The sequence below is a fragment of the Penicillium samsonianum genome, assembly GCF_028829775.1.
Source record: "Penicillium samsonianum strain IBT 33392 chromosome Unknown utg000010l_segment0_segment0, whole genome shotgun sequence".
NCBI lineage: Eukaryota > Fungi > Ascomycota > Eurotiomycetes > Eurotiales > Aspergillaceae > Penicillium > Penicillium samsonianum.
In genome coordinates this window covers 322,850-334,886 of record NW_026643268.1, presented here as the reverse complement: position 1 = coordinate 334,886, position 12,037 = coordinate 322,850, and the positions used below count along the sequence as shown (strand labels likewise).

At 49.5% G+C, this 12,037-nt stretch overlaps 5 protein-coding genes across 5 annotated transcripts; 3 read left to right on the top strand and 2 right to left on the bottom strand.

Annotated features, from left to right (window-relative positions):
- Nucleotides 1-2,226: 2,226 nt before the first annotated feature.
- Nucleotides 2,227-4,110, bottom strand: N7471_013740 (cation:proton antiporter; the record flags this gene model as incomplete). The annotated part of the gene is made up of 7 exons (XM_057286458.1): nucleotides 2,227-2,673; nucleotides 2,728-3,265; nucleotides 3,326-3,446; nucleotides 3,505-3,555; nucleotides 3,606-3,731; nucleotides 3,805-4,011; nucleotides 4,074-4,110. 7 exons carry the CDS (start codon nucleotides 4,108-4,110, stop codon nucleotides 2,227-2,229), a joined length of 1,527 nt encoding a protein of 508 aa, XP_057128937.1.
- Nucleotides 4,111-5,175: 1,065 nt separating this feature from the next.
- N7471_013739 (cation-translocating P-type ATPase) lies at nucleotides 5,176-8,496 on the bottom strand (the record flags this gene model as incomplete). The annotated part of the gene is made up of 3 exons (XM_057286457.1): nucleotides 5,176-7,825; nucleotides 7,904-8,169; nucleotides 8,251-8,496. 3 exons carry the CDS (start codon nucleotides 8,494-8,496, stop codon nucleotides 5,176-5,178), a joined length of 3,162 nt encoding a protein of 1,053 aa, XP_057128936.1.
- Nucleotides 8,497-9,141: 645 nt separating this feature from the next.
- On the top strand, nucleotides 9,142-10,492 carry N7471_013738 (serine/threonine-protein kinase; the record flags this gene model as incomplete). Its single annotated transcript, XM_057286456.1, has 2 exons — nucleotides 9,142-10,302; nucleotides 10,358-10,492. 2 exons carry the CDS (start codon nucleotides 9,142-9,144, stop codon nucleotides 10,490-10,492), a joined length of 1,296 nt encoding a protein of 431 aa, XP_057128935.1.
- A 17-nt stretch (nucleotides 10,493-10,509) lies between these two features.
- On the top strand, nucleotides 10,510-10,798 carry N7471_013737 (uncharacterized protein; the record flags this gene model as incomplete). Its single annotated transcript, XM_057286455.1, has 2 exons — nucleotides 10,510-10,577; nucleotides 10,651-10,798. The coding sequence occupies 2 exons, from the start codon at nucleotides 10,510-10,512 to the stop codon at nucleotides 10,796-10,798; spliced, it is 216 nt and encodes a 71-aa protein (XP_057128934.1).
- A 2-nt stretch (nucleotides 10,799-10,800) lies between these two features.
- N7471_013736 (uncharacterized protein) lies at nucleotides 10,801-11,051 on the top strand (the record flags this gene model as incomplete). The annotated part of the gene is made up of 2 exons (XM_057286454.1): nucleotides 10,801-10,891; nucleotides 10,933-11,051. 2 exons carry the CDS (start codon nucleotides 10,801-10,803, stop codon nucleotides 11,049-11,051), a joined length of 210 nt encoding a protein of 69 aa, XP_057128933.1.
- Between the last annotated feature and the right edge of the window lie 986 nt (nucleotides 11,052-12,037).

Genomic DNA, 12,037 nt, shown 5'->3' with positions numbered 1-12,037 from the left:
AGTCTCTCCAGGTTCATTGTTTAAGGCTTCTGACAACTGGTACCGGGCGATCGATCCATGATTGTTCCGTCTTCTCTGGGTCCGAGTTGGCAGCACATGCGCTTCTACATCAAGTGTGTCCGTGGCCAACGTCCGGAAAGCAGATAAGACGAGGGTGAGAGCCGTTCGCTGCACAGTACGTAGGTGCCGCAGATGGGTCTTGTCTCGAAGTGGATCGTGCCAGACAGTCCAGGCGTATTCGACGACCGGTGCGACGTACGCTTCGTAGAGCTGTCGCAACTCCCCAAGCGCGATGTTCACCTTGGTGGCTCGTTTGACCGCTTGTGGTACGTGTTCCTTCCACCGTAGCTCATAGTCGAAGATCACCCCCAAGAGTTTGGCAATCGTGGATGGTTGAATGGTATTCCGGCTGACGTGAAGGAGTTTGGTCTTCTCCGCAGCGAAGCAGGTCCCAGTTCTTTAGGCCCAGGCTTCGATCCGGGGTATGTCCTCAGATTGAATATTAGCCAAGTTCTCTTCGGCGCTCAAGCCGACTCGCCAGCGGAAGTAATCGTCGATGAAAGCAGGTGCTCCACCGAAGGTATCCACCGGCTGGTCGACCAGGTCGTAATTAAAGAATGCAAAGAGGATGGGTGAAAGTAAGGAGCCTTGGGCGAGTCCAGCATTGTCAAGCGGCACTACCTCGGTCTTGTAGTCGTCGAACTCGGTGTTGGCCTGACGTCCTCCCATGAAGCTGGCTATCCACTTTCGGGCCACCGAGGGGTTGCCCTTGGATTGGAGGCGAGTATCCAGGCCTGTCTTGTTTACCCCGTTGAAGGCTCGGAGCCCTTTAGGTCAAATGACATCAGTGTGACGACCTTCTGCCTGTATCATGCTCGGTCAATTGCGTTAGCAAGCACCAAGAGAGCTTGTTCAGTTGTACGTCCCGGACGTCCGCCGAACTGGGTGTCTGGTAGGAGCCTATAGTGTTCGGCGAAGAAAGATAGACGTCGGGCCACCACCGTCTACAGTAGTTTCCCGAGTATGTTAAGTAGCGAGATCGGCCGGTAGGCTCCTGGTAGCGAGTAGTCTGGTTTGCCGTGTTTCCATAAGACTACAATTCGTGCGCTTCTCCATCGCTGTGGGTGGTATCCTAGTTTGATCGACGACACGAAGATCCGAGTGATAATGCATCCGAGGTATTTCCAGAGGCGTTTCTAGACCAACGTGGGGAGCCTGTCCTCGTCTGGCGCTGATGTGCCTTTTGCAACCTTGAGTGACCGATGGACTTCAAGCTCTGAGATTGGATGCCATCGGATTTCGGCTGGGACATGAGCGAGTGGTTCCTCTTGAGCTCGCGCCATCGGTGGAAATAACGAGGTCATGAACGCTTGGGCTTTCTCCGCGTTGTCAATTAACTCCCTGTCACCAACCTTGAAAGCGGGAATGCAGCCCCAGGAGTCTCGTGGTTCATGTACGTCGCTGCTTTCCATAATTTCCCTTCGCCCGCTTTGTCGAGGAATTGTTTCCAATGAGATGCCTTAACCCTTTCAATGGTCCGAGTCCATGCCCGCCGTGACTGGGGCATGTCCTCGAACAGCACCATGGTGCGGGGGTGGTCTCGTCCAACCTCAGTGCAGTACTGTAATCATGTCTCCTATTGAGTCAATTCCTTTGAAGGCAGGGAAACATGACGCTCCGCATACGGTCAACAGCGATAGCCTGAAGAGCTTTCTCAGCCATATCAGTGTGCTAGCTGCAAGCTCTGAATCTCAACTCGCATCAGTCGTGCTTAGTGAGATTGCCCAACACCGGAACAAATTCAATACAGAGATGACGAGCTGAAGAAAAGCCAACAGCGAGATCCTTGATATAAAGAAGAGGAAAACAATCACTATTGAAGAGATGTTTGCTGTCAACGAGAACGAAAAGGTGAAGCAGAAAGAATCCCTTGCGCAGATCAAATCGCTACGTTCCACAATCGATGAAAAAGATGTATATTTGCTGGTAGATCTTAAAGGACTTGACGTCGACGCTAAACATCAACAGTGAATCCTCGTTTAGCTGGACCATTGAGATCGAAAAGAATAAGTAATGAAACACGCGTATTCAGACCCGACTCAGCCGACGCCGCTGGCGCCGAAGAAATAAGCATCAACTGCCTTCAGGTTACCATCAGGATATACGATAACCAAGCCCAGCTCGCTGAGGGTGATAACCTATACGAAGAGGCTGCCAAACTAAGGTCTATACCGCACCGTGCCCACTAATAGCATGGCCCGAGATAGGCAGGGGAGGACGCTGCACTCCCCAATCACCCCCTTTGAGCTCTTGCGCGTAGAATCGAACCAGGAGACCGACGGAAACCGGACCAATGATGGTATTCAAAAGAATGGCCCAGACGCCAGTGTAGAAACCTTCGTCACTGACGTACGGAGTTTCGTTGTGTCCGATTTCGATTATCAAAAGCCCAATCTCACCGCGTGCTACCATGGCAGATCCTAAAAGTGTTGCGGCGAGCCAGGCCCGATTCCACCTTTTCCCATTAGTTTGCTTGCTTTGTTTTTCGTGGCTTGTGTTGTCCTCATTTTTGGGTTGTCCTGGTCCTTTCTGCTGTTCATGTTGCTCTTTCTTGCTTTGGGACTTGCCCCCCAGAACGAGTTGCCATATGGGGATCCAGATTCCGACAACACACTAGATAGATTTGTTAGCTCAACTTCTAAAAAATGACTGAGGGTATCGATATACCTTTGCAAACGCCATGAGGAGGGTGTAAACCACCCCTCTCCAAATTTGTTTCCCCGTCCACAGCTTCAAGAATGGAATCGCGAAGCCGATACTTGCGAAGAACAAAGGTTCCATCAAATACTGCTGAGGTCCTAACAGATATTTCTCAAAGGTATGAACGAAGGTGGGGCTTTTTTCCGCCTCGCGCTCGCCTTCCTCGCGGCTCATGACAACAAATGGTCCTTCGGGGTGCTTGCTCGGTATGTAAGTGAGAAATACACCTGCCAAAAAGGCACCAAATAGAACCGATGTACCAGTAAATCCAGCGATGGCAATAAACGCCGAAAGAACGAGGGTCATAAGGATGATGTTGGAGATATGGTCGAATCGCGCAAAGCGGTGTTCAATGAACTTTCGGAAGAAAGGCGCAAATATCCATTTGGTGACGATGGGCGTTACGACGGCCATGCCTATCGATGCCACTATCGGGCGCCCGATAAGCCAGCCTAGGTTGACATTGTTGTCCTCGCCTGAAAGTTTGCCCAAGTCGCCAATCACACTATGTAGTTAGCTGATGAATTGACCTCACATTTTGCTCCAGTTCAAATAAGTACCACACCTTAACATAACAAGTCCTACAACATCGTCAATAACAGCAGCGCTCACTAAAACGGACCCCACTCGAGTCTCGGCGAGGTTGACCGAGCTCGACGCAGAGCTGATCACAGCAAAGGTGGTCCCTAATATTTATCAGCAATTGAAACATAGTCACCCCAATTCCGAGGAAAGGTAGCTTACCGAGTGAAGTAGCGGAAAGAGATGCGCCGATGATGAAGGTCTCAACCGCGCCTAGTCCATGTTAGCTGTTGACTGTAGGAATTGAGGCAAATAAAACCAACCATATCCGAAACCAAGATAGAGCAAAAGGTATGAAAGACCAATAGGAAATAAAACTCCAGTTGCGGCGCCGATCATACTCAAAGTGAAGTTCTGCTTGAGCAAGTCCACACGCGCGCCAAGACCGCCTAGAAGGGATGACATCAGTGTCCAAGAAGCCAAGAAGCCAAGCAGCCAGGTAAGATGAAAATTTCCACTCACCTTCGAAAATGATCAAAATCAGACCGACATATCCAAGAGTAACAAAAGTCTCTTGCCAGTGATGTTCAAGGATATTGGCCAAAGGTACTCCGTAGATGATGCCGACGGCGATTTGACCTATAATTCCGGCCTGGATTGCCGTCGCGGAGACCCATCTTGCAAGGGAAAGGAAAAAGAAGAAAGAAACGACAATGAGAATGTCGATAGCTGCAGTAATTTATCAGTGAGGAAATGAGCAGAGATCAATCGGCATATGCTTGTGTACATACTTCCAGGCTCGTGGTATGGGAGGAAACCACTGGCCATGCTCGAGGTTTGTCTTTAACCTTGTAGCAAAGATTGAAGAAGAATGAAGAATGGGGAATTGTAAACTAAGTTGAAGAGTGGTCCCTCACAATCTTGGAACTAGTGTGGGTGAATTTGAAGAAACCATTGGATTACCGGAAACGAAACTTCACCATCCACTCAGCCCTACCGAGGTACTCACCTCGCATTACACCGTAGTTACTAACCTAATTCACTAGTTCTACCCAAGTGCCTTTTATATGTGAGTCCCTAATGAAAGTGATTTGCGACAGTGCCAGAACTGCGAATTTGTGTAACATTACCTACTAACCCTAGGTGCCCATGGACGGGCGATGTCGCAGTCTAGATGGCCTAATCCTCTACCAAAGGCATTATGTTGCATGTATGTGGGAACCTTTCAGTAAACGCTAAAAGATTTGGGATCGCCCTCATTCTGATAGAGACCGGCCTCTCTGTCAAATAGAAAAAAGTGTCTTGAGATACCACAACGGGCGTGCAGCAGCTTTCTAGCCTACTAGTTAGGATATTACCCACGGCAAAGAATCACATGATTAAACACAGCGGTTAAAGCTCTGATTGGCGAACATGCTTGCAAGGTTACACTTAAATTTTAACTCTATCATCGAGAGAGCTGCAGATTTCAGGCTGCAACACGAATGTAGAGTCGCCAAATTGTTCGCTGTTAGCATCCATCGGTGAAGACTGCATCAAAGTGAAGTCGATTAGCCGAGGTGGATTTACTGTAAATAGAGCGACTCAAAAAATACGAGAAGAATAGTATTGAGATCCAATCTATTGCTTCTACTGCTCTTTCTACCTATCTACATATTTAGTGGGTGAGAAAACAACTACCGGGACAGCGCGGTCCCGAATAATCGAGCTCATGAGCCCAAACATCCACAATTCATTCTCAGTACCTCCAGATATCCACAATTTCCAGTTTTGATTTTTCGAGTCCTTTTTTCAAGTCCTTTGAGTGAGTTTTTTTCTCGTGATGTGTGCGCTAAGACTAAGTGGCGGTTTGTTCCCCGGCCCCGTTTGATGTCAGGCCAGGGAAAGCATTCGTTAGGGTTGCTCGGGGACCTCTTCCAACGGAGTTAACTGCGGATGTTTTCGGGCTCTGCGACGGAAGAAGACTCGCTTAGCCCATTTCCAGGCTTCGACTCCGATGAAGAACAGGACAGCCTCGACTGCCACGATACCCCATTCCCAGGTGATAGGTTTATGTTTGAAGACGACGTCATTCAAAACGGGGATGTAGAGAATAGGGAACATGGTGATCCATCCGGCCATGATGGACCAGAAGAGGAACTTGTTCCGCCAGACGTCGTACATCCACTGGGTAAAGTATTTCTTGGATTTTGGTTGCATGCGGAAGAACGACCGGCGCAGGTTGACCATCTCCCAAGCCAGAAAAAGCGCAAACCAAGTTAAGCACACGAATGTGGTGGCACGTGCTCTAAATACCAGTTCGCAGTCTTTGATCTCTTCAGACCACTCTTTGTTGCAGCCACGGGCCAGGTTACCGTCGCCGAATCCCCACATGCGGACAGAAAATGCCGCCAGGCAGAGCGCTGCGGTCCAGATACCATACACCAGAATGTCAATAATCACCTCCCAAGAGAATATGCCTTGCTTACTCTGGGGAGGACGGTTCATGATGTCAGGAGCAGCCACCTCCATTCCAAGGCCCATGTCGGGCATACCCGATGTAATCATAATAATCCAGAGAATTTCGACCGGTGACAGAGGGAAGACGGATTGTTTATCAGCATCTTTGAAAGCTAATCCGACAAGTAAGGTGCAGGCCTGAGCGATGTTCTCTGACAGTAGATGAAGCACGAATTTTTGAATATTATCAAAGATACGACGACCTTCTTCGACGGCATTGAGAATCGAGGCGAAGTTGTCATCCGTGAGAATAATGTCAGACGCATCTTTGGCAACATCCGATCCTGCCTGTCCCATAGCGATACCAACATCGGCATGCTTGAGCGAAGGAGAATCATTGACTCCGTCTCCAGTCATAGCCGCAAAGCGACCACGGCGATGAAGGGCGTCGATCATGCGCACCTTGGTCTGCGGGGCGCAGCGTGCAATGACTAAAGGCAGAGTCGGAAGCGCATCTACCTGCTCATTAGTGAGGTTGTCGAATTGACTGGCAGTCATGACCATGGCGTCCGCGACATCAGCCGCCACTGCATTAAAATCAGGAGGAAGGATTCCTACTTGCTGAGCAATCGCTTTGGCAGTGCCAGGGTGATCGCCAGTCACCATGTGGACAACTATACCAGCGCGGTAGCAGGCCTGGATTGAGCCCGCTGTCTCTGGGCGCGGAGGATCATACAAGCCGATCAGTCCCAGGAAGCATAGATCCTTCTCTACATCTTCACGATTCAGGTCGGAATCTTCGAGCAGTTGTGTCTGGGTAGTGTACGGTCGATGGGCCAGAGCCAAGACCCGAAGTCCCAGCTTGGCGAGTTCCTCCATGTTCTGGATGATCTTTTCGCGGTGGTCGTTGGTCATTGGCACGGGGCTAGACGAATCTTGGTCCCATATAACAGAGATGCATGAATCTACAATGCGCTCGACCGCACCCTTGGTGAACACCATTGTCCGGGTCTCTTGTTGGGTGACTTTGCTGAAAATCACAGACATTTTCTTAACGGTTGAGTCGAATGGAAATTCAGCCTGTTGGTGCCATACTGTACCCTGACCCTTTTTGATCCAGCGGTCGCGGTTCCAGTTGAACCTCGATGCAAAGACATGAATGGCAATTTCTGTGGGTTCACCCCGTGCGTTCCAATCGCCCTCTTCGGACTTGTACACGTGAGAGAGATTGGCCATCGAGGCGACGTCCAGAAAGTCTTCGAGCTGGCGGTTTCCCGAGACCAAACCTTCTGCGTTCTCCGTAGCAGTATCTTCTTTCTCATAATCCAATTGGGAAGGAGGTACAGGGGTGAAAGTGACATTTCCAACAGTAGGATTGAAAGGCTCGTTAGATGGGCCCACGGAATACGTCCCTCGAGACGGAATCCATGCCTTTTGGACAACCATTTTGCCCTGAGTCAATGTACCTGTCTTATCGGAACAAATATCTGTGACTGCACCGAGCGCTTCTAGTGAGTCTAATTTGCGAACAATTACGTTTCGCTCGACCATGCGTTTCGTACCCACTGCCATAGTGATTGTAAGCACGACCACCAGGCACGCCGGAATCATACTGATACCGGTTGCAACAGCATACATGATGACTTCGGTGTTGTTGCTAAATTTGTTTGCAGCCATGCAGACAATGGCGAACACAACGGCAATTCCAAATAGTAAACAGGCAAGCTTTGACAGCTTCCTCTGTAAGGGCGTTCCGACATTGACACCGAGGAATCGACCCACGGCATCCGCCCAGGTGAGACTCCAGGCCTGGACGTACCAGCGTTTCTTGGCCTCACCGTTGGGACCCCGCTTGACCTCACGACGCTTACTGCCGCTGGCCCGTAATGCGAGGGCAATAGATCCGATTTCTGTGAACATGCCCGTACTGACAACCACACCACGCCCACGGCCACGAGTGACGGTACTGGAACTGTAGGCAATATTAAGGCGGTCTCCGGGACCGGTATCCCCTTTGAACGTCGAGTCGCATTCCTTCTGGACGGGAAGAGACTCGCCAGTCAGGAGAGCTTCATCGGTCTCGAAGTTGACTGCTTCAACTAGGCTGATATGTGTTAGCAAATTGGTCAACAACTGCCCTGATAGCTTCGAACCCGCAGTTACACTCTGATAGGAAACTCACCGAATATCAGCTGGAACGGTATCCCCCGTTCTAAGCTCGACCATGTCACCCGGCACGATTTCCGACGACGGCACCGAGAATGTCTGTCCACCTCTCGAGACGGTTCCCGTCGGGGACGAGAGTGAATGTAACGACTCCATGGTCTTTTCTGCGGCGTACTCCTGAAAGAATCCAACAATGATGTTCAAAACAATGACAGCGCAGATCACTCCGCCCTCAATCCACGACTGTATTCCGAAACTGACCGCCATGGCCAGAATCAACACCTACAACAAACGACTAGATCAGAATTGGACAATTTTCAACCAGTTTCCAAAATGTCATTGCAAAAGATAGCGGTCTCTTACTAGCATCATAGCGTTGGCCACTTGGCGCACGAAAATTTTCAACAACGACACACCTTCCCCTTCGTCCAGTTTATTGGGACCATATTGCTGGAGACGACGACTCGCTTCTTCAGGGGCCAGACCCTCGTCCAGTTCAGTGCTGAGTTCTTTAATCACGGCTTCGTAAGTTAACGTGTGAGCTGGCTGGCTTAGTGGGCTGCCGCCCGACCCGGAGTCGAGGGCGATGTTAGGCTTCTCGTCAAGCATTGGGAGATTGTTTTCCGGAGAGTAGCTAGCTTTCGCTCGTTGGAATGACTACCGAGATGTTGCACATCCGTCTTTTATTCTGGAGCAATTGGAGAGTTGAACAAAATGTAGCTCAGTGCGGAGAGGAACGATGTTCTTTGAGTCTCAGGCGAAAATTCCCACTCTTGCTCGAGTGAGGAAGTCGGTGTGGCTGCCCAGGTTTAGCTTTGGCCTATCGCTGGGTCACCACCCAGGTCGGCCGGTTTCAGGAAACCGTCATTGGAAGAGATGTTGGTCTTGGCGCCGAGACGTTGGGCTGGGTCTGTAAGTCGGTCTCCTCCGTCATCAGGCAATAATAGTGCCAAGAAACCCTCCAAGTGCCAAGATTGAGTTATTCGGTACCAAGAGCGCCGAGAATGCCTAGTCCCCGCAAACGGAGAATTGCCAAGAATAAGGAGGGGGTGAAATTTTGAGTTTTGGCTGGTGAGTTGGCCTCGTGATGTAACAACGCACAGATCTGCTTACATCCTTCTCTCGGCTGGTCCCTAGGCAAGACAAATTATTAAACGGATCAAAGTACGTTGAGTTAGGTTTAGTTTCGCATACACGACTATTGTTTCACAAACCTTGGAGCAAGCCCAGTTGGCTGATCCACGACGCCAGAACATGCCTAAGTGTCTTCAAAAGTTACTTCAGTCAGCATCAAAACATTTTGGTTCTTGCACCCACGAAAGACAACACGAAAGCCCTAGCGATCGCAGACTCAATCAAGCTCAAATAGCTCGAACTCCCATCGACTCAGAAGTGAGACTAGAGACGACCGAAAGCATGCGTCCACTTCCGACAACTACGAAAAGAAAACGTGGCTTTGGAAATAGAAGGTTCATGCTCGAGAATGGGGATCACTGCCACTTCCTGAAAACGCCATCGTCGAAAAGACGGTTTCTTAAAAAAGATCGAAACGCGAGCTGGATATCCTTCAAAAAAAAAAATAAAGCCTGCTCGCAACCGTCGGCGGATTTGGAATGGGAGCAATGGACCGCGAGTCAACAAACCGGCATCGTGGCTGGTGAAAACATGGCAATCCTAGCGCAGAAATATGGGGATATATGCGATATCGTGGGTCACGGCTCATCTGGAATCATCCTCTTGTCGCACAAAGCCCAAGAGTGGAACCCGAATATTCATCGCTTTTACGCGCTCAAAGTCTTCCGCCGCGGAGCAGAATTAACTGAAACAGCTTATCGGAGGCGCGTTGAGTCCGAGTTTGACATATCCTCTTCATTGCAACATCAAAATATTGTTCGGACGTTTGAATTGCTTCGAATAGGTAATGACAGTTTTTGCGAATGCTTGGAGTATTGCTCCGGTGGGGATCTTCATTCATTGCTAGTTACATCCGGTCAGTTGGAAGAGGGAGAGGCCGACTGCTTCTTTAAACAGCTCATGCGTGGCGTCAACTATATCCATGAGATGGGAATTGCTCATCGCGACTTGAAGCCCGAGAATCTTCTTCTCAGCCCCAATGGTTGCCTCAAGATTTCCGATTTTGGGAGCGCTCAATGTTTCCGCCTTGGTTGGGAGCCCCATATACATATGTCCAGGACACATGGCGGATCACGCCCTTTTGTATCGCCGGAACAATATTTTTGCGAGGAATTTGATCCTCGATCAGTCGACATTTGGGCTGCAGCTATAACCTACGTTGTGATGAGAACAGGTAGGATTCCATGGAAGATAGCGACCGATCAAGATGAGTATTTTCGAGACTACGTCGCAGACCGTATGGTTGAAAAAGGGTACTTCTTTATTGAGGAAATATGCAATGTTCGTTACTTTTCTCCTGTCTTATCTGGTTGGTGTGCTAACTCTGCAGCAATAGGTAGCAAGCCGACGAGTGATATATTCGATGCTGGATATTGACTACGTGCGCCGGCCTCTATCATCTGAAATTCTTGGTTCTCGATGGCTACAAGAGACTAAAACCTGTACAACCGCTGAATCAAGACCACTTTAGCTAGGTGACTTTTATCTATGACAACAATTACTGCTTGCTTCTCATCCCCGCGGAGCTTCTTCACACCTTCCGCAATTAGCTGTCTGTAAATGTATGGGAATAAGTAGGGGCGGGGAGAAACATGAGAGCTACTGATAATTATCATTTTAATCATACAGAGAACTCAGCTACGGCTACGATTTCGCCCTCGCCCACCGGTTGTCCGAATGTATATGGGCAATCAACAGATGCACTGCTGATGCCCTCGAACCTCTCGACAACTTTCCCTATATACTCGACTCTGGAATACCCAACACCGTCCACTAACTATGGAAAACAACCGACATCCAAGAGTATTCTACGGAAATGAAACCGTCACACGAGTCATGGAAGACCATGCTCAAGCCCCAAAATCACACTGTCAAGCTCTGGACTGACGATGACACCCTCAAATTCATCAGGTCCTAATACGACGCCCGTCCACTGCCGAGGTACATGGGATATCTTCACAATATCCAACTTGCTCACATTGCCAGACTGCTTTTCGTCCATACCAAAGGCGGCATCTACGCAGACCTAGATGTTTACCCCAGGTCAGCCGAGTACACACAATGCCTTCAATATCTTGGGTTGCAAGCAATATTCTCCCCGGAGGCCCACGAGGCGAAGCGGCCGGGCCGGGGGGGGGGGTGTCGGCTGACGTCGCGATGAATAGTTCTGTCGCACCTACAGATCTTTTGGTCTACGGGGCCGATAACGTTGGCGGCGGCGCTTATAGATATTCCTGGCTATACGGCACACGATGGGACGTCACAGGGTCGTAGGACTTCTAGCCGAAGTGTATGGACTACCGAGATGCATGCCTATCACTAGCTGGAGAATTAAACAAAATGCAGTTCTGCGCGACGGGCAAAGGTGTTCTTTTATGTCTCCGCCCGTGTGAGGAAGTCGGTGTGTGCCCCATATTTAATATTTTGTCCCCTATCACCTTAATACCTGGGTTGCCACCCATGTCGGCCGGTTATAGGGAACCATTATTGAAAGAAACAGGGTTATGACCTTGGCGCCGAGATATTGGGCCGTATCTGTGAGATGGTCGCCTCGCCTCGTATTGGATAGTCATCGGGCAGTCAATTAAAATCGAAGAGATGCCTGGTCGTGGCAACTCCTGCGGGGCTCATCAAATGCTTACCCAACTGAGAATTGCCAAGGCGTTGTTGATTTTTGGGGAAATCAATTGTTTCCTACTATACATGAACTATGACTGTATGTACTATCAGACATGACTGTGCAGGATTGGGTATTGCTACCCCGCCAGTTGAGCCTTTCAGAGTTGAATTCCTATATATACGGCCAAGAGAAAACATGGAATGGGAAGGCAGTTCACAAATGACCACATTTGACCTGAAGCGGTGAGATTGATTCTCGGTATTTTCTGCAGTAGCTGCACTACATCTTCCCCACGGTCAGACCTGAATGCCGAAAGTGACTCTCTGCACTTCTTCTCTTGCACTGACCATGTCAACACACCATTCAAGGAAGCTGGAGGGTAACAAATTGAGGAGT